Source organism: Megascapheus bottae, chromosome 9 (assembly GCF_031878675.1).
Source record: "Megascapheus bottae isolate mThoBot1 chromosome 9, mThoBot2.hap1, whole genome shotgun sequence".
Classification (NCBI taxonomy): Eukaryota; Metazoa; Chordata; class Mammalia; order Rodentia; family Geomyidae; genus Megascapheus; species Megascapheus bottae.
The window spans coordinates 16,881,291-16,903,126 of record NC_143517.1 but is presented as its reverse complement, the minus strand read 5'-3'; the positions used below and the strand labels follow the sequence as shown (position 1 = coordinate 16,903,126).

Sequence of the window (21,836 nt, the reverse complement as noted above, 5' to 3'; positions counted from 1 at the left end):
ACCTGACCAAAGCTCAGTGTATGCCAAGTACACCAAGGTCAACTACTTGCCAGAGAATTACCTCCCTCAATCTACTTCATGGTCCTATTTAAAGGATGTCTCTCCACTAGGGAAGCCTAAAGAAAGAACAAGCAAGCAAGTGAATGAGCAAGTGTAAAGGCATGCGTGTGCGTGCATTCGTGCATGCATGAGCATATTGTGGCTTGAACTCAGGGCCTCTTGCTCACATATAGCTTTGTTCTCAAGGGAGAAGTTCCATCACTTGAGGCAAAGCTCCACTTCCACCCTTTTGCTGGCTTTTTGGAGTTAATAGCCTCTCACATTTGTTTGCCTAACTGGCTTCAGACTTGATCTCAGCCTCCTGAGTACCTAGGATTACAGGCCAGAGCTACTGGCTCTATACTAATATTTTAGTTGCTGATTTCTTCTCTTTGAATCTCCCCTTGTACTCTATGTACAGCTATCGTCATCACCATCATGATCACTTTAAGTCTATACTCTCAGAAGTGAAAACAGTTTTGGCTATCTGAGCTTGATTATCTAATTGAATATGATCATCTCTAATTCCACCATTTTCCTACAATTGAAATAATTTCATTCTTCTTTACATCTGAATATTTCTATACTATTTTTTTCAACATTCTCCAACTCTATTAATAGTTTCAAAGTAAAAAAAGAGAAATACAAGGTCAGAGGATGGCGCCTAGACAACAGGAACCTGGCCTAGCGCTCTCCCACAAAAAGACAGAATCAGGGAATCCCATGACCCAATTATCTTAAGAAAACCACAACTACAAATTCAAGAAGCAACGGAGAAAAAGAAACCTGGAAACAAACGGGAAAAGAAATCCAGATAAAGCTTATATGAAACATTCTCAAAGAACCCCAAACATGAGAACCCCTCATGCACCCCTCGCCGCCGACTCCAAGCCACAAAAGCTGCAGCAGAGCGGGCGGCAGAATCCAGACGCAGGAGTCCCTCACAGACCAGGCATGGGCAGCACAGATGGTGACAGAGACGAGAGGGGAAGCGAAGAACCCTCCAACACCTTGGAGCAGCTCACAGCCAAACCCTGTCAGTAAGTAGTCCAGTGGGTTCCCCCAAACCCATCAGGAAAGCAGAGCTGGTGGCAAGCTACAGAACTTGACACAGACCACAGACCCCTCCCAACCCTCCCAAGAAAGACTGGCAAATGCAGGGGGGCAAAGAATTCAGAATCCTGTCCCTTTCCCCAACAGCCCCCTCCCCCAGGACACTGACTGGAGACTGGCAGGTGGAACCTAGCATCCCACCAAAGGGGGCAGAGGTGTCCCTGCTCCCACCCATCCAACAGCCTCCTCTCCCAGGCCACTGAAACTGGGGGACTGAGGGGCGCTGAGACCCTGCCTTCCAACAGCGGGTGGGGGTGTGCGGGAGTCTGGGAGCCAGCATCTGAATGACCCAAACCTAAACCAGGCGTCCTCTCGCTGGGAATCTCCATCAAGACAGCATCAAGGGGCCCCCCAACGAGTCACAGACAGACTCTCTGCCAAAGTGGCTGAAACACAGCAGGGAACTGAAGGGCAGACCAGCAGGGGCCGAGCTCGCCCTCTGAGAGACAGAAAGGCCTGAGCCCATGTCCTCATGGGCCCCGCCTCTGGGAACAGGGTGGAAACCTGGCTGGTTTAGCTGAGAGCTCCCAGAAACTCCCAAACCCCAGGCCCTCTGCTGGGCCCTGCCCCTGGGAAATGGGTGAGAAAACTAGCCACCCACCAGGCTAGCTGAGACCAAAGTGCACAACTCTATCCTATGGCCCACTGTGGGGCCACTGGTTGGGCTGAGAGCTAGCTGTGCAGTGGCACAGAGCCTCTGGGAACAGGCCAAACACCTGTAAAAGCTGCAAACTCTGACCTACTCAGCAGCGGAACAAATTTGGCTGAGAACCACACTCATACACAGATTCCCAGAACAACCAGTCCCAAACCAAGTAAAGACCGCCACCTACCGACCACAGAGCAAAACTACAACGGTCTTCAATGCCGCGGAAAGCACAACTACAAATTACAACATATATAAATAATCAAAGTGCCACACAAAGCCCAAAAAGAAATGAGAATGAAGGGATGAGAGAGATGTCACCATCCCAAGAAATGATGCCTGAAGAGACACAAAACATGACTCTATTCATGGACATGAGTAAAGAGATTAAAGCAGGATTCCAAAAAGGAAGTTACCAAGGATCTCCTCAAATTCAAAGGAGAAATGGAAGCAAAGATTAATATCCTCTCAGCAGACATGAGCAGTTCAGTGTCCACAATTTAAACAAAAATGGAAGCATTAAGCAACAGATTGACTGAGATGGAGAATAGGACATCAGGAATGGAAGATAAAACGCAAGAGCTGGAACAGAGAATCATCAGTCTGGAGAAATCAAAATTGTATATAGAGATTCCCTTCTTGAATACTTGTTTAACACGTCATTTGAAATATGATGTAAAAATCATATTTAATAAAAAAAAGAGAGAAACACTCTATATTTCAAGGGTAACATTCAATTCTACCTTCTGCACGAAGCTGATTTTTTCTTGCAGGTACTGGCGGAGACTGAGCCCTTGACACCAAATTTTCCTGTTTAACAATAATGACAAAGATACATTCAAAATGTCAATGTGCTCAGTACTCACAATCTTGAAACAAGTAATTATATCTATGTATAAAGGAAACCATCTATAAAAACCTACATCTACAATCTTTCTTCTCAGCAAAATGGAAGGGTTTTATCTACATAAGGCCATATAGGATGAGGCTAAATGAAAGGACCTCCAAGATATAGAAACAAGAGGCATGTAAAGTGTGACTGTTGTTCTTAATGTACTATGTTATTTCTCATCTTACCTTGTTATCTGGTTTATTGTATATATGTTTATTTGAAATAGGATAAGGAAGGGGGGAAAACAAGATGGGGTGGGGGTAGGGGAGAGAAATGGGGTCAAAAACATGAGAAGGGATAGCAATGATGGAGAAATGTACCTTCTATCTGGCCAATATAATGTAACCCTTCTATTAATTACAATTTTAAAAAATCAAAAAATGGAAGGGTTATTACCTGTAATCAAAAATAATTCCTTTATATCTGTCCTAGGCATCTAATAAGTGAATACTGCCTCCTCCAATTATGCTATTCTTCCATCTTTTTCTCTGCAAGCACCTTCATTGCAGTCTATGCATAAAAACTCCTTTTCCTCACTATCTACTGTCATTTTCTCTTTTCCTTCATAAGCAATCTCCATAAAGGACAGCAAATACATACTTTTTTATTTACTTCCTATTAACAATTACTCCTCAATACAGAGCTACTCTGCTTGCAATTTAATGCCCACTGCTCTGGCAGCATTGTCCTCATCAAAGTCACAAAGACTTAAGTGGCATATTCAATGGGAATATTAAGCACTTATTTTACTTGGCCAGCAAAAATTGCTATCACTGCCCTTTTCTCAAATCTTCTCTATCTCTACTCCATTCTCTGACTCTCAAATGCCAATGATTCCCTACTGTTCCATCCTTAAACCTCTGTATATCTCCCTCTACACATTCATCTTGGAAAATTATAATAATTTGATAAGCATCAGTATAAGATTCCTAAACTGAAATTCAGTACAAAATTCTTACCTCAGCACAACTATATTTTCAAACTCCTATTCTAGAAACTTACCAGAAACTTGAAAGTTTTAATTCACAACTATGTGCCTTCAATATTTCATGAAACTGTCAACTATTCCTAGTTTTTCTTTAATGTTATGCCTTTGTTTTAGTTTCTCAAAGTTTCATATCTGGACTTTTGAAAAGTGTCTTAATTACTTGCAGGATATATTCTCTTTAATGCCTAAAGAACACATTATATGAAAGAAATAATGTCATTGTCCTACTTAAATATTACAATGAATTCCCATGCATTTACTACCACTGAACAATCAGAATCTCACAGGTAGGTCTAGTGCACTTTGGAACTCAGGAGCACATGGAATATGGATGAAAGCCCCCAACACTCTTAACACCCTATATATGTTCTGTTCTGCTGACTTTACACAAAAGCACATCCAGGCCAGATCAAACCACAGAGAATCGCCATGTGGCTTATTCTGCCTTCCATGACTGCATGTGCAGAAAGTCTTTTTACCACCACTTCATGGCAAATTCAATTCCTAAATCCACCTGTCTGGAACATCTTCCCAGCTCTCTTGATTGTAAAATATGAACTTCCCAAGAACAACTACAGCTAGCTAAAACAAAATTTCAAAGGATTTTGTTGAGACGCCTAGACAAGAACCATTTGCTAAATTATGATTTATTAAAAGAATTCTACTTTAAGGCTCCAAAGTTGCATTGCAAAATCAACACAATTAGTTATAATTACCTCAGAGACAAATTTCTGTAGACATGTATACATGTTTCAAATCTAAATAAATTCATCGTATCCAAATATGACAAGTCCCACTGTAAAACTACTGAATGAACACTAACCACAATTAAAAGTACATACATTAATAAAGGAACTTATGATGCTGTCCACAGATGGTGGTCTTGGCAACTTGCTTGCCATTTTGTTCTGGAGAGCGGGAACTACAGGGGAAGGTTGTCTTAAGTGCTGAAAAATTTAAATGAAAAATTTAATTTGTATTTATAAATAAATACACATATACACATACATATAATATGTACTTTAAGAGTTCAGGTTGACAATGTTAATAAAATACCTTATACAAAAGTGTTATGAAATGATTAAAAGATCAATATCAGTTAGAAGCCGAGAGTTTAGCCTAGCAGTAGAGTGCTTCTCTAGCATGCATGAAGCCTGGGTTTGATTCCACATACACAGAAAATCCCAGAAGTGGTGCAGTGGCTCAAATAGTAAAGCATTAGCCTTTAGCAAGCTCAAGGACAGGGCCCAGGTCCTGGTTAAAATTCACATACATGCACACACACACACTCACAATCAATTATAAACATAAATGGATTTCGATATCTAATTATAAGAGCATTATCGCAGATTAGGATTCTTTTTAATCAACAAATAATTTAAAACAAAGAGCATTTCAATTATCAGGAAGCCAAACAAGACGAAAAAAAAATCCACTTAAAATATAATCACCTTAGTAACAGAATAACAATACATTATGCAAAAAAATCTCTTCTGAAACACAATACATATCAACCTCTAAATTTAGGTACTTTCATCAAAAACATATAAAGGAATTCTATCATAGTAGGGAGTAGGGTTCTCAAAGATGCTAACTCAGGATAAAAAGTGAGCAAATAAATATACAAATTAACTAAAAAATAAGATGATTGCTTTAAAAAAGAGTACATAAAAATATATCAAATGACAACAAGCAAGTTTAGAATCAAGACCCTAATGCATTAAATGACAGTTAGATAAGCTAAAAGTTTAGACTATTTTGCAATTAAGCCAGTCATAAAAATAGCTTTGTGATTATGCCAAGCCCCAAATTTAAACCTCAGTACTTTGTTTTCCACTCCCCTCCAACTATGTCACAAAAAAAAAATATATATGTGTGTGTGTGTGTGTGTGTGTGTGTATGTATATATATATATATATATATATATATATATATATCATTGCTTTTTTTTTTTTTGGCCTGTCCTGGGGCTAGAAATCAGGGCCTGAGTATGTGGTATTGAGGAATTGAACCCAGGTCTTTGTGCATTCCAGGCAAGCACTCTACCACTAGGCCAAACTTCCAGCCCATAGTATTGCTTTTAAGCATAAAAAAATGACAGCAACATGCTGGAAAACTAGCAATTCTCATTCTTTAATGATAAATTATTCTAACATTCCTAAAACTGAAAATAAACAGCAAAAACAAAGTATAGGTGTCACTTTTAAATTCTCTTTTAAACAATCTGTTAGCAAATGTTAGCTCTAAATACTTACCACTTATATCACCATAAAAACATTGGAACGAAAAATCAAACCGCACAACTGATTCCATCAGAAAGGCTTATCTTCTCTAAAGTAGGTTACATATTGAATAGTATTAACAAACCACATCCTAAATATACCATATATAGAGATACAAATATATAAATACACACACACACACACACACACACACACACACACACACACATTTACCAGTTAAAAATATTTTCGTAGGGGCCGGGAGTTTGGCCTAGTATTAGAGTGCATGCCTAGCATGCACAAAGACCTAGGTTTGATTCCTAGGTACCACATATATAGAAAAGTCAGAACTGGTGCTGTGGCTCAAGTAGTAGAGCACTAACCTTGAGAAAAGGCCAAGGACAGTGCTCAGGCCCTGAGTTCAGTGCCCAGAACTGGCAAAACAACAACAACAAAAAATTGTAAAATAGAATAAGAATAAATCATTACTTAAGGCCCGGGAGATTGGCCTAGTGGTAGAGTGCCTGCCTAGCATGCACAAAGACCCAGGTTCAATTCCTCGGTACCACATACATAGAAAAAGCCAGAAGTGGTGTGGTGGCTCAGGGTAGAACACTAGCCTTAAGGAAACAAAGACAGTGCATAGGCCCTGAGCTCAAGCCCAGGATTGGCAAAAAAAAAATCACCACTCAAAGCGATTTTCAGGTATATAAAATTTAACTATAATATCTGTTTGTATACTGAATAGACAAAATTAATACGGAAAAAGTTCCCAATCATTCTCATATTCTGTATTTACTCTTGGCATGAAGCAGGACAAACATTCCATAGGAGTAGTGGTCTATAAACTATATTTATAGGTTATTCTGCTGAAGATCATGGTAATGGCAATGAAAAGGGGTAAGAAGAGCCATTAAATTCACTGTGAAGGAAGTACCAACACAAAGAGAGTACCACAGAGGAAGTTCCATATTCTCAGCGGCCAGACTCAGTAGTAATACAGTACTGGGGAACACATAATCAGCAACTCTTAGTTACTAACGGTATCATAATTTTCCCAATACAAATTGAAGTATGACACCTTATCTGAAACTTGCCTTTGTTTCATCCCCAATAATATTTTCTCTTTCATAATAGTGTTGAAGTTGCAAGTTATGTTTTTCTTCTTCTTCTTTCTTTTTTCTTTCTGCTTCTTTTCGTCTTTCTTCAGCTAACCGAATGAGCTCTTCATTTTTTAGCCTTTGCTTTAACATAAAGAAAAAAATATACACTTCACACATATTCTGGAGTACACTTACAAGTGTTGATGGCTTAGTGATCTAGGAATAGCCTAGCATGTGCAAGGCCCTGGATTTGATCTCCAGCATTGCAGAAGGAACAACACAGCTACCTTATTTGCGGGAAAATAAAGAGATAAAATTCTTTTAAGAAGCTGTTTGCTTAATAAAAATACTGGCTATCTTCTCTAATAGTTTTAGTAAGCTTATAATTGTTTTTCAGCTAAAAAAAATCATTTCTTTTAAATCTAGGTTTTTTATTTTTTTTGGTGCCAGTCCTGGGGCTTGAACTCAGGGCCTGAGCAGTATCCTTGGGTTTTCTCAAGGCTAGAGCTCTACCACTTGTGCCACAGCTTTCTCTATGTATGTGGTACTGAGGAATCAAACCCAGGTCTTCGTGAATGCTAGGCAAGCACTCTACCATTACGCCAAACTCTAGACCCTAAATTTAGTTTTTATCTCAATAAAATAATAGCCAACGAATACATATAATCTTATAGTTTAAAACTATTATATCTTTTCAAGTCAAAAACTTTACTTTCAAGCTAAATAGAAAACTGAATTGAAAAATACCTCCTCCTCTTTCTCTCTTTTCTTTTCCTGTTCTTCTTCGTATTCTTGTTGGATTCGTGCTCTCTGTTCTGCAAGCCGTTTTTCTTCTTTTTCTTCTGCAATTCTCAGTCTCTCCCTCTCTGCTTCCTCTCTTTGTTTCTTTTCCTCTATCTGAAGAATTAAGTTTAACCTACTGAAAATCTAGAATGCAGCTTTTTTCCTATAATCCTACAAATTCAATACTTATAACTTATTTGTAATTTTCTTTTCAATATCGTGTGTCTTATTAGGGAGGCTACTATGAAAAACTGAAAATTAAACTGAATTTTATTTTATTTATTTTTGGGGGGGAGGGTGGGTCATGGGGCTTCAACTCAGCCTGGTCGCTGTCCCAGAGAACTTAAGGTCAAGGCTATGGTCCTACCTAGAGCCAGGGAAAGTAACCTCTAAAACAATGGGAAAACGGGAAGTGGACCTTGGCTCAATGGTAGGATCAAAGCCTAGAGCTGAAGAGCTCAGGGACATCACCCAGGCCCAGGGGTAGGGTGGTAGCCTTGAGCTAAAGAGCTCAAGGACAGCACCCAGGCTGAGTTGAAGCACCATGACCCACCCCCACACACATAAACAAAAGAAAAGGTAAGTCAAGTGTATCTCATCTGTTCTCTTTAGATGTAAGTTTAGTAATAACCATATGTGATATAAATTAAGTATTATATGTATGACATGTTAGATTTAATATAGATGTTCTGGATAAAAATCTATTTGGCAATACATTAGAATACTTACAAGTTTGAAGCCATGATCAAATAAGACTTTTACCTGAAAACGAAGAAAATTCTTGTATAATTCTTGCTGCTTAATCTGAAGTTCAGTTGGAGGCTCACCAAATATATTTCCCCGAGCAAAAGGAGAGCTCTGTGTTTGCACATGACCTTGAAAAATAATTTTATGAAAATACATATTAGCAAATATAAGTTAACAATGGAAGAATGTTAATTACCCCATATTTTGAAAAAAAATGTTAACAGAGAAGTCTAGAAGTTAAAATTAAAAAAAGGCTGAGATAAGAGCACATGAATGGAGCAAGAGAAATAAAAATGGCAAGACTAAAGTTAATAATTGAAAATCTTACCTATATGGGAATAAAAGCTAATAGCCTGACAACTTTCATCACAGTAAAGCTTGTAAAGAAGAATTTGTGGGCTGAGTGTTTAGCCTAGTGGTAGAGTGCCTGCCTGGCATGCAGGAAGACCCGGGTTTAATTCCTTGGTACCACATACATAGAAAAAAGCCAGAAATGGTGCTGTGGCTCAAGTGGTAGAGCTCTAGCCTTGAGAAAGCCCAAGGACAGTGCTCAAGTCCTGAGCTCAAGCTCCAGGACTGGCAAAAAAAAAAAAATTGTGAAAAAAGAAATTTTTAAAAAGACATTTAAATTCCTGTATATAGCCTTTTTTTATGTTAGTACTAGGGTCTTGCACACTTACTTAGTGTCTTTGGTCGGGCAGGGCTGGCTCCCCACCACACCTCAACTTCCAGCTTTTTGCTGGTTAATTTAAGATAAGAATGTCATAGACTTTTTTGCCCAGGATGGTTTCAATTGTGATCCAGATCTCACTCTCCAGAGTAGCTAAGATAATAGTATAAGGCACCAGTCCCTGGCTATTTATTCTTTACTTAAGTTATCACTCTAGTTGGTATAGAGTCAAATCTACAATCCTAGCACTTGGGAGGTAAGGATAGGAAAACTATCGATTAGAGCCCAGACTGAACTGCGAAAGAACCTGCCTCAAAAGTAAAAACTTCTTAATCATATATTAAATGTTGGTACATACCAAAATTTTTCTTAAATTATTTTTAATCAATATTTCCAAAATCCTTCTCATTTATTAATTTAAATCAGAAAGTCAATTTTTACTATAAAATGAGTCAATCATTTTAACAATTGTAATTTTAAAAACTATCAAAATTAAGGTATAAATGCCTTTGAGACAATTTCCAAGACCACCAAAAAATAAACCAGCAAAAAAACTTTTTAAAGTATCAAAACATGAATAATTAAGCGATTGTAACATATGTTCCCTATAATAAATACTCTTGAATGGAAAAATTTCATAAAAGCAATTTGAAAATTAATTATTTTCTAGGAGTCTCTTGAATGCAGAAACAAAAAATGGTATCAAATAACTTTTAATGTTATTTTTGAGTTACTGATTCATTCTTTATACCACCAATCCCAAGCATGTACTTTTCTTACTTTTGTCATTTACGTAGGCAAAACTGTATGCTTGCAAGTTAGTGGTCATTCATGCTTATTGTGCCTTTGTAATTAAGTTTATTAATGGCAAAGAGACTAGATGAACAGAAAAAAAATCAAAACTTAAATATCATGAACACGTTTTCCACTAGAAAATTGCCCTCTGGAAAACAAACTAAACATATTCTTTGGAGGTTCTTGTGCAGTGGTAGACAAAATATAATTGAGTGATATCTTTCACCTTGATCAACTGCATTCTAAATCTTTAGGACAATTAAAGACGAAATATTACAAACAGTCACGTGCTGGTGATTCATGCCTGTAATCCTAGTTATTCAAGAGGCTGAGATACATAGGATCACAGTTCAGACAGAGCTGATCCAGGAAGAAAAGTACAAGACAATCCAAAACTAACAAAACCCTGTTGTTAGAACCATATTTCAGGTAGTAGAGAGCCAACCAAGCAAGCAAACTGAGCAAGCATGAAACCCTGACTTGAAACAAGAAAAGAAGAAGAGGGAAAAAAAGAAGAAATATTAGCAATAGACAAAAGCCATTTCAGAAACTAAGTTTAAAAACCATCTAGAAACATTAGCTCCATTATAAAGAAAGCAGAATATAATTTAAAAAATAAAATTAAGCCAAATTAAAATGACATGAGGAAAATGAAGAATACTGTAAACTGGACATAGTGAAGCATATCTACAGTATTAAGCACTAAGAAATCTAAGAGTGAAAGCATGAGCCCAGTAAGCTGCACAGTAAGACCTTGGCTTCTGTAAAAAAAGAACATTATGAAAAATCTTAAAAATGTCAATCATGCATGTAATATCAGAAGACTATGAACTTTAAAAATAACACATGCAATTCCAGATATGTTTAAAGCCTATTAAAAAAAATATTACATGGGGCTGCTAGGTGCTGGTGCCAGGTGCTGGTAGTCCTAGCTATTCAGAAGGCTGAAATCTGAGGATCACAGTTCAAAGTCAACCTAAGCAGGAAAGCCTATAAGATTCTCTCACCTTCAATTAACCACCACAAAGCCAGAAATAGAGCTGTGGCTCAAGTAGTAGAGCACTAGCCTTGAGCAAAAAAAAAAGCTAAGGGACAGCATGTAGGCCCTGAGTTCAAGCTTTGGAACAGGTACAAAAAGAAAAAATAAATTACATGGGACATGTATGAAAATTACCTAGCAAGGCACTCATAATAACATATCTATGGTATAACATAAATTAGGTTGTTTTAGACAGTTTCTTGAACTTCAAAAGCTTTAGTTCTTAGAGAAAGACAGTCTAATTTATGGAATTAAGTATGTTCAATTTATTAAAAGATATAGCATCCTAGTATCACCACTAGCAGAAAAATCTGGTGTAAGTGAAGGAAGTCTACAAATAACAAATTTGCAGTGCATATTCTATTATCAGGCTCCTGTTCTTGGGAAGAACTCATGGAAATTGTTTATTTTCCAATGTTTTTGTTTGGTGAACATAAAGTATTATAGGTTAAAAAATAAATAAAACTACAAGACCAGTCAGGAATATTTTATAAAAACTTCACAACATAAAGTTCTTTTCTAGTTTACAATCAAAACTGTGAATATACACATGCAGAATTTTATATTGAATAAATGGTCACTTTTATATAGGCATCATAATTAAATACAAGGTGGTACATTCTTACAAATTTCCTTTAATTTTTAAACATAACTGGATAAAGATGATCATAACTGTAGAAAATCATAAAAATATTGAATGATTTCAACTACAGAATCCTTGACTTTCAAATGTTGTTTTAATAGTAAATCAGCTACATTTTATGAAGAAAGTCTCATGTCTATAATTCTCCTCAGAAAGTTAAGCTCTGAGGATGGCTTGAAGCCAGCTTGAACAGGAAAGTCTGTGGGACTTTGATCTTCAATTAACCACCAAAAAAAAAAGAAAACAAAACAACAAAAGGATGGAAGCAGAATTGTGGCTCAAGCAATAGAGTGCCAGCCTTCGGTGAAAAACTAAGAACACTCAGGTCCTGAGTTCAAGCTCCCATATAACAAAAACAAAAACAAGAACAAGAAAATACAACACTTTAAAAGCCTTTCAGTTGCTTCATTTCTTTATATACCTACAGTGATTTTAAAAGGGAAGGTGATTCCTAAAATAAGTAAACACTGAATTGCCTTCTATTGTAACACACAGTCTTAGGTTTAAGAAGCAAATTAAGGTTAATTTGTAAAATGTCTCTCAACTAGCATAATAAAAACAAGAGTAGCAACTAAAATATAATAGCCAGCTACAGCTAATATATACATAACAAGCTAAAATCTAAGACGAAATGCATGGGATTAAAAAGAAATCTTTTTCTATTCAGCTTTTTTCAAAGTAACTGAAGATAAGACACTGTGAATAATATAAACAATGTGTTATGCTATGCTTCCCAACTCAAAGTAATCCAATTCTCAAACTAAGAACTTCGGCAAAGAATAACAGAGAAACGTTACTGAACTTCAGAAATAAGTTTTAAAAAAAAATAAAATGTGATTATAAACCTGAGTTTTTATTTGTAGAATCTTGTAGGTTCTCAGCATTTGAAGTGGCTAAATTTTGGTCTAGAGATACAACAGCCCTTTTATCTTCATATGTTCTTGCATCTGGGTTATGGTAGGCATCTATATTTTGTCTGTGCATCCTATTCAAATCAGCTGAGAGGGAAAAATAAGCCATTTATTTCAATAAACATTTTTGTAACTTTCTGGTAAGGTTATACTTTTTTTTCCCAGAAAAACAACAGGACAAAGTTGGGAATAATTCAGTGATAGAATGCTGCCCTGAAACAGAAACAAATGATCAAAACTATTTAGGTTTTCCCAAAACTCTGTAAAATAACTCAAAATTAGTAGAGAAAAAAAGGATAAATCGTTGACAGCATCTTTATTACATCACAAGTCGAGTTTCTTTAAAGTCGATTTTCTTTAATAGGGAACAAACAGCAGCAATTCCATGCAATCATAGTGAAATTTACCTAGATTCATCAGCTCCTGTAAAGCAACTACATTCTTGTAGGGTAGAGTTACTATATTCAAAAGTTATTTGACAATATGCCTCAAAAGTCAAAGCTCAATTCTCTTCCCTTTCAGTATGGTCCAGTTAATAATTAATTTCTTATGATTAGGATTTTACAGAAAGTATAGTATTGATTTCCAAGGCTTCTTAGTAGAAAACCCAAATCATTCACAAAAATCCTTGTTCCATCTTCAAATCATTCACATAAAAGAAAATCAACTGCTATAACATAATGATTCTCAAAGAACCCCCAGAGAGATATATATGACAACCAACTCAGGTCACCGGAGCCACATTAGATAAGCATATAGGAAATGGATTCTCCAGTTCCCATCATGCCTTTTACAACCCTAGTCAGTATCTAGACTACAATATCAGGTGACACTCAGAAATTTAACCAACAAAACCAATCACAAAACCCACGGAAAAACATATTGTTTGTTTTTAAACACTAAGATTTGGGGATAGTTGGTTACTCAGCAATACATATTAATACATATGTAGCAAACGTCTCAGTACAAAAAACTGGAACAATCACTAGTCGATCTCTGAACATTTAAATGGTTTCAGACTCAAGGGTAAAAAATTAGTCCTTCATCCGTCTTCCAAAGAAACTGGGAGTATAGTTAGCAATGAAAGGAAACTCAAATCTGGATTTTAGCAAAATTTATCAGGAAGCAGTTATGTTCAAAGATGTATTTTGTGGGGGGAGGGGTGGTCATGGGGCTTGAACTGGTCGCTGTCCCTGAGCTCTTCAGCTCAAGACTATTGCCCTACCCTTGAGCCAAGCCACACTTCTAGTTTTCTAAAGGTTAACTAGAGGTAAGAGTCTCAGGACCTTTGTGATCTCGCTGGTGCTGAACCTTGATCTTCAGATCTCAGCCTCCTGAGTAGCTAGGATTACAGCACCGGCTTACGAATCACAATTAGAATACCATATAGAACATGGCAAATAACATGAGCGTTACAAAAGAGAAAATATCATAATCATGAGAGTTCATATAAAACCATTTAGGGCATCTTGACTTAGAAAATGGATAGAAGCTTCAAAGGTAAAAAGATATAAGAAAAAAATAAAATTAAATAATGTGAGAAAATGGTTCACGATAGAATATGAAGAAGTTCTAGGAGGTTGATTAGGATACAAAGTACAACAGGAGAATGAGGCAGGAAATGGTACATTAGATGTCCATTCTAAAATGCATGCTGATGAGTCTCACTTTGGTACCATTGAAAACAGATACTGTTTTAGGAATTATTGCAATAATTGGTAGTGCCAACTGAAAGCAACATGAAAACTTCAACATTTTTAGAAAATAATAAGTAATAATTTCATGCCAATATTATATATGACATAATTGATTAATTTGTTCACAGATAACTAAGCAGCAGAGCAAGTATGAAAATCTGGCTTGTAAGACTCCAGAATCTTCAATGATTGTTAAAATACAGAATTATTTAAAATGTTACTTATTAAAAAGTGTCAGATTTGATACATGTTAAAACTCAGGTGTGAACCATGAAGGAAAATGAAGAACACAGAGATAATAGCAAAGAACACAGAAATAAATTTATAGTCTACTGGCTTTTGACAAAAATATCAAGAAAATTCAATATGGGAAATGTGCTAAAATTGGTTATGTGGTTGTAATTTTGAAACCACTAGAACTATTTACATACTTTGCATGAGTAAACTATGTAACATAATAACTGAATCTTAAGAAAACTTATTTATAAACATAAATTTAGAGAGATTGACAGACATGAACTATCACAGACTAAAGGAGACAGACATTACAACTAAATGCAATACAGGATCTTGGATTAGAATAGAATGAGGAGGGGCTGGGAGTTTGGCCTAGTGGTAAGAGTGCTTGCCTAGCATGCATGAAGACCTGGGTTCAATTCCTCAGTTCCACATACATAGAAAAAAAAGCCAGAAATGGTGCTGAGGCTAAAGTGGTAGAGTTCTGGTCTTGAGAAAGTCCAAGGACAGTGCTCAGGCCCTGAGCTCAAGCCCAGGACCGACAAAAAAAATAAAATAAAAAATAAAGAATGAGGAAATTAGGGGGGAAAACTGGTAAAATCTGAGTAAAGTATAATTTTATTAAGAATATCACACCAATGTTAATTTCTAGTTATAATCATTGTAAAATGATGTTAAATTAATGGAATCTGAATAAAAGACCTTTGCAATTATTCCAGAAGCCTTAAAATTATTTCACAATAAAAAGGTTTTTTAATGACATAGAGCAAATGGGGAAATGTACTCACTACCTGACTTATGAAACATTAACCCCTCTGTGTAACACCTCAATAAAACAAAAATGACTCATCCAATTTTAATCATTTTAATGACTTAATAGAATGTAAATTAATAGAATGACTAAAATTTCCAAGATGCATAAATTCAAATGTTGATGAGAATTCACAGCAGCTGAAAATTGCATGCTTTTCTTGTGGGGGAAAAAAGACACAATTTGAAAAAAATGTTTGGTAGTTTCCTATGAAATTAAACACACTGCTATATAACCTAGTGAACTCATTCCTAAGAATGCACCAAGAGAAATGGAAAATATAGACCCATAAACGAATGTCTGTAAAAGTTTATTCATGATAGTTTTAAACTGGAAATAATCCAAATGTTCAATAACTGGTAAATGGGAAAAATTAAATTTAAAACAAACAAACAAAAACTGTGGTACTTCCAAACAATGCAAACTACAAAGGAAGAAAAAAGTGACATATTGAGAATAGATTGGGCCTGGTCTGGATTACTCAACGATATGTAAAATAATAACTTTACAGTGGGGCCTAACCTTAACTCACTACATTTTGTAAGACAACAGTTTTAACCTAAACCATTCTTAGTTATGACTCACTTATGCGAGTAAACAAACATCAACTGGCTGGATACCTGTAGATCTCACCCAATAACCCTAGCTACTAAGAAGGCTAATATCTAAGGATCAGGGTTCAAAGGCAGCCCAGGCCAAAAAAAAAAAATTAATGAACTAACAAAAAGAAAAACTGGAAGTAGAGTTGTGGCTCTAGTGGTACAGCACTAGCCTTGAGCAAAAAAAAACTCAAAGGCAATATCCAGAACCCTGAGTTCAAGTCCTAGGACTAAAATTTAAAAACAAAAAATCATCTGGAAAACTGATAATTCAAAAATACATGGATGGTTGGGTGTATCAGGCCCATAGCAGAATATGACCCATGAACTTACTTTAACTCCTTCACTAGAATCACATAAAAAGAAGAAACTTACACAAGGATATGCCACCATACCCTGACCAGTCATCAGATTATCTGGTGTTGTGGTTCAGCTTCATTCTATACCCCCTGCTCACTTGAACAGCCATTTGTCCCAATTGCAATTGGTTCCAATCAAGGAAGCAAAAGGGCAACGCCATGCTCTGAACTAACATTTCCCTTTAAACTAGTTCTGCATTTTGACCTCTGATCTCAGGAGCTGGGCCATCAGGTTTTTATTCTTATGTTATCTACCCATCAGAAGTGATCCCTTTGCATCTTTTCTACCTCCATACTTAACCTTCCAACCAGGCCTCTTTGATCCACACATCTATTCTGACTCTTAGAAATCCTGTAATCCTTCAATGTTTGGTCTGAAAATTAACATTAGTAATAAGATTTGAGAGCAATCTGCCAATTGGTGCTTGATGATCAAGTATAATCAGTAGTATATACAATGGCAAATGAATGCTGATGAGACTGATATACTTTTTTAAATTTGTTATCTGATAAATTCAGGCACTGTAGAAGGATGCATGGAATAACAGGGATGAATCTTATAAGCATTATGCTAAACTGTCAAAATTAAAAGGCATCTAGGCTTGGCAATTCAAGACTGTGACCCTAGCTGTTTAGACAGTAGAGATCGAGGGATCATTGTTCAAGATCAGCCCAAATGTAAAAGTTTACAGGTGAGCAATAGCAAGCACCTATAATTTCAGTTACAGAGAAAGTACAATGGCTGGGCCTGATGGTGAGTGCCTATCATCCCCAGCAAAATGGGGAAACACTAGTATGAAGATAATACAGGTCTGGCACACAGTGATAGCCTACCTAGAAAATAACCAATAAAGCCAGGCACTGGTGGCTCATTCCTGTAATCCTAGCTACTCAGAAGGCTAAGAACTGAGAATCATGGTTCAAAGGTGAGGCTTACCTCCAATTAACCACCAGCAAACCAGAAGTGGTACTGTGAAACTGTGGCACAAAGTGGCAGAGTGCTAGCTCTTCAGCCCTAAGCTGAAGAGAGCTTAGAGACAGCACTCAAGCCCTGAAGTCAAGTCCCAAGACAAAGAGATTGAGATTAGGGAGGGGGTGGGAAAGATGGGAAGGGAAGGAAGGAAACCAATGCAAAAAAAAGGACTGTTAAAAAGTACCTTTTAAACAAGCATGAGGCCGAGTTAAATCCTATTATTTCAAAAACATGAAGTAAAATAAATAGCAATTCTATTATTGTTTTTTGAAAATCATATGCTGTCAGTGGCAGATAGCTGGATAACAGAATTAGAGGTTAAAAAAACACAGGAAATTTTCTGTGCAGGTCTGGAAATATACTAAATCTTTTAATTATGGTGCTGGTGGTAGTGGTGGTTATTAGAAATAATTGTCAAAACTCAATAACTTTAAACATGCAAATTTTAACTTTACATACACTCATACATAAAAACAAGTCTAACCAGCATATGATAATATGTTAAAGATACTTAAGCATATATTAAAAAGATGTTTAATAATGCTGCTAGTCAGAATTATGAAATAGTTTTGACCATCTTTCAAGTTGGTTAGATTTCTGTTTTGTGATTTTAATTGAACATTTCCATTTGGTATTCAGTACTTGTAAAATTTTTAACACATGCCTTTTAACAGTGAAACTTCATTAGAAAATCACTATAATTAAGATACAGAAAAGTTTCATTACCCAAAAACCATTCCATCATGCTATCTCCTTATATATTCTCCCTTTTCCCCTTGTATAACCCATAGCAATTTCTCTTTCCTTATAGTACTGTCATTTTGAGAATGTCATAACGATGGAAAGATACATACGTATATAACATTCTCAGAAGGGATTCCTTTACTTAGTATAATTCATTTGAAAAAGATCCAGGTTGTGTCCATCAACAATTTCTTTGCCAAGTGCCATCCAAATGCATGAATATCAGTGCTATCTGAAGTAAAAGACTATCAAGCCAGGTGCTAGTGGCTACCTCTTTAATCCTAGCTACTCAGGAGGCTGAGATCTGAGGATTATGATTGGAAGCCAGCCTGGGCAGGATGTCTATGAAACTCTTATCTCCAATTAATCACCACAACCAACAACAACAAAATAAAAACTATCAAATGGAGTAGAACACAATGGATGAGATCTACATCCCTGAGTTACCAGTTAGAGAAGCTCCCAAGCAGCAACAGAGTATGACACAAATCATCTCAACCTTCTTGAGAATTGAGATGGTACAGAACTTTTCATTAAGTGCTGTGATTAAAACCTTTGCTGTAAGGAACACCTCTGCTTTAAAAGGAAATATTCTATCACTACCCTTAAATGGAAAACAGGTATTTTCTAATACATAGCCATATAAATAATCTATTAAAATAAGAAATAATCTAGAGTTTCTATTGAACCCTTTCAGGACTGAACTGTATCTCCTTCTATTAATTTTCCCCTGTGTTGTTGCCAGCCTTCAGTACTGGTCCAGATGTAGGTTTATATGCTCACTTTTAGCTTATTTCTCGTACCTTGCAGCATGCTGTATGCATTCAGTCCTTAAGGGGTTTACTTTACAAACTGTGCGCATGTAAGCAGTAAGATAGAAAATTGAGCAAGTTTATACCATAATTTTGTAGGAAAAAAAGGAATCTGCTCAGTTCCATATTTCATCCATGAAAAACCTGCAATACAGGCAGTTTCAAGGAATAAATAAAAAGAAATGTAAACAATAAAATAAGAAATAATCAAATGTTTGTCTCCTAAAATCATCTCATCTGCAAAAAAGTGATGAGTTTCAATCTTTCAAAACTAAGTACTCATTCATGAGGAGAAAAGGAACTAATATTTTGATAAGAAAAGTTATTAATTTTAAGTGTGTCTGAAATGTGTCTTTGTATATATATTTAACAAAAAGTAAATCAAAGGTATAATGCAAAAGAACTCTAGTAACTCAACACCCATCAATCTTCTGATTCCATTACACATCCTATAGTAACATATAATAAAATCTTAAGAACATAAAATTTACATTTTAAACATTTTAACAGAGACGTTTCTATTATCCTTTATTTCTTGTTTCTAATAAAAGAATTTTCCAAAACCCCATTATCTTCACTTTTATTCTGCCACAAGCTAATCAGAAATTATTTGTTATAGAGTCCCTTTTTCAAGGTATTTGTTATGATTACTAGGATCAAAACATAAATGAAAAATTAACATAATTCTGCAACCTGCCATAAAGTTTCTGAGAATAAACCTTTTTTCCTGAAATGAGATCTCTAAGAAAGATTTCTGCATTGAGTAGGAATGTTCTATATATACAGTAAACACAGTATCATTTCTTATAACTATCTCAGGTATTTTCTAAGATGTCTTATTAGTTTAAAATATGAATAACTTAAGTTTATTACTTTTACTAAAAAATAAAAATAATCTAAATACTAGTTTGGGTAAATGCCAACTAACATGAACTCCTCTCTGCAGTTGGGTTACATCATGAGATGGAAAAACTGTAATAACAAATGATTATAAGTATACAAAATGTTTCTTCTGCATTACGGAAAAAAAAACTCGTTTACAAGCTACAAATCTCTCTCCTTTCTGCTCTGTTTTTCAAATGTAAAATTATTTATCTTAACAACAAGTACACAGAAACAGCATACTTATCAGATTTCCTTTTGCATCCCTGAGAGGTGCACCACCTCCACCTTTTCCCCAAGGGTTGTAAATTTTCATTTCAGCTTCCAACTTAGCTTCATATTCTTCTTTTTCTTCACGTTCTTTTTTCCTTCTTTCTTCTCTCTCTAGAATCTTGATAACATAAAACAGAGTATATTTATTTGACTGGTTAAAAAATTAATATACCCCTGTTTTGTTCTAGTACATTTACTATGAAATTTAAATTTGTGATTCTCAAAACACCTAAATGTCTGGAATAAATAGCTGCAGTTGCACCAGATCATGCCACCAGGGGCTTTTCAAGGCACTAAAACTAGATGAGATCCAATCAACTCTACCCCTACTCCCCAAATTTCTACCCCAATCACTCCACCCCCTTGACTTCTCCAGATCCGTAGTACCATTGAGGTCTCCCTAGTTTCTTTATCTGCTCTTTCACTGAAACTGTCCAGACACAAAGTCTCATCTCTAGTTCCACAGACGTTCACTCTTTATGCAGTCTATTCCCAGAATTCAGACACTGAAGGTTCAAAGGTTTTGACAAACTGCTAGGCAACGTTAAGTACAATGTTATGAAAACATGTAAAACAAATGCTTGCTCTTTACCACCAAGTGTAAGTACAAGACTGTTCTCTAGTGATGTATATATAGATAGGCAAATAAGACTCCTGAATAAGAATCAACATTTCCTAAGTCATTTTCAAACCCCAAACCACATGCATGGTAAGTCTAGGCACTCTCACTCCAGCACAAAGAAACTACATAAGATTTCCCCCCCCCCCTCAAGTCCTGGGGACTGAACTCAGGGCCTGAGCACTGTCCTTGGACTTTCTCAAGGCTAGAACTCTACCACTTGAGCCACAGCACCACTTCCAGCTTTATTCTATATATGTGTGTATTGAGGAATTAAACCCGTGTCTTCATAGATGCTAGGCAAGCACTCTACCACTAGGCCAAACTCCTGGCCCATGAAAGTGCTTTAAGATTTCTGAAAGGAATTTTACAGTAGTAAATACTTCAGAATATACACATACACACGTATCTTACCATGAGTTGCCAGTCCTAGGGTCTTTTCAGAGAAAAGGTTATTAACCCAATAAAAATGCCTGCATTTGTTTATTTTTGGCCAGTGCTGGAGCTTGAACTAAGGGCCTTAGCACTGTCCTTGAGCTTTCTCAAGGCTAGCACTCAACCACTTGAGCCACAGCACCACTTCCTGCTTTTTCTGTGTATGTGGTACCAGGGAATCAAACTCAGGACTTCATGCATGCTAGGAAACCACTCTACCACTAGGCTACCCTCTCAGCCCACATAAGTTTTTCTTAAATGAATTCTTACCACACTGAAAACAACTAAATCTACTGTCCTTCTCCATAAACATACTCTACTACATGTATTCCCCACTAATTTCCCGCTTGGTTATTTTCCTAGATTAGAAATTTGACATTTCAAATTCTGTTCTTGCTCATTTTTAAATCCACAAGGAATAACGTAGGTACTTTTAATGAAATCTCAGTTTCTTCCCTTTCTCCCTACTTCATCTAGTTCAGACCCTCATTGCCTCTTAGGTGGACTATATCCATAGTTCAAATATTTTTCTCCCATATCTAAATCACAACCAGTTTTCTTTTCTAAAATACCTTTAAATCTGTTCACATCACTAGTCCTTTCATCTTTCTTGGTTTAAATTTCCTTTCCTGCCAGACATGGTGTGGTGCAGTGGCTCACACCTGTAATCCTAATTACTCAAGGACTGAGATCTGAGGATTACGTTAAAAGCCAGCCTGGTTACTAAAGACTGAGACACTCTTATGTCCAATTAACCACTAGAAAACCGGAAGTAGAGCTGTGGCTCAATAGGTAGGGCAAGGC

The 21,836-nt window shown here is 36.2% G+C and overlaps 1 protein-coding gene across 3 annotated transcripts in view; it reads right to left on the bottom strand.

Annotated features, from left to right (window-relative positions):
• Cspp1 (centrosome and spindle pole associated protein 1) overlaps positions 1-21,836 on the bottom strand; it is a 112,472-nt gene that overhangs the window by 22,361 nt on the left and 68,275 nt on the right. For all 3 annotated transcript variants that reach the window (XM_090338915.1, XM_090338913.1, XM_090338914.1), the window contains exons 16-22: positions 19,949-20,096; positions 12,526-12,678; positions 8,549-8,661; positions 7,751-7,900; positions 6,998-7,144; positions 4,521-4,625; positions 2,542-2,608 (exon numbers count right to left, since the gene is read on the bottom strand). In XM_090338915.1, the coding sequence (XP_090195041.1) occupies positions 2,542-2,608; positions 4,521-4,625; positions 6,998-7,144; positions 7,751-7,900; positions 8,549-8,661; positions 12,526-12,678; positions 19,949-20,096 (883 nt within the window). The remainder of the gene's footprint in view (positions 1-2,541; positions 2,609-4,520; positions 4,626-6,997; positions 7,145-7,750; positions 7,901-8,548; positions 8,662-12,525; positions 12,679-19,948; positions 20,097-21,836) is intronic.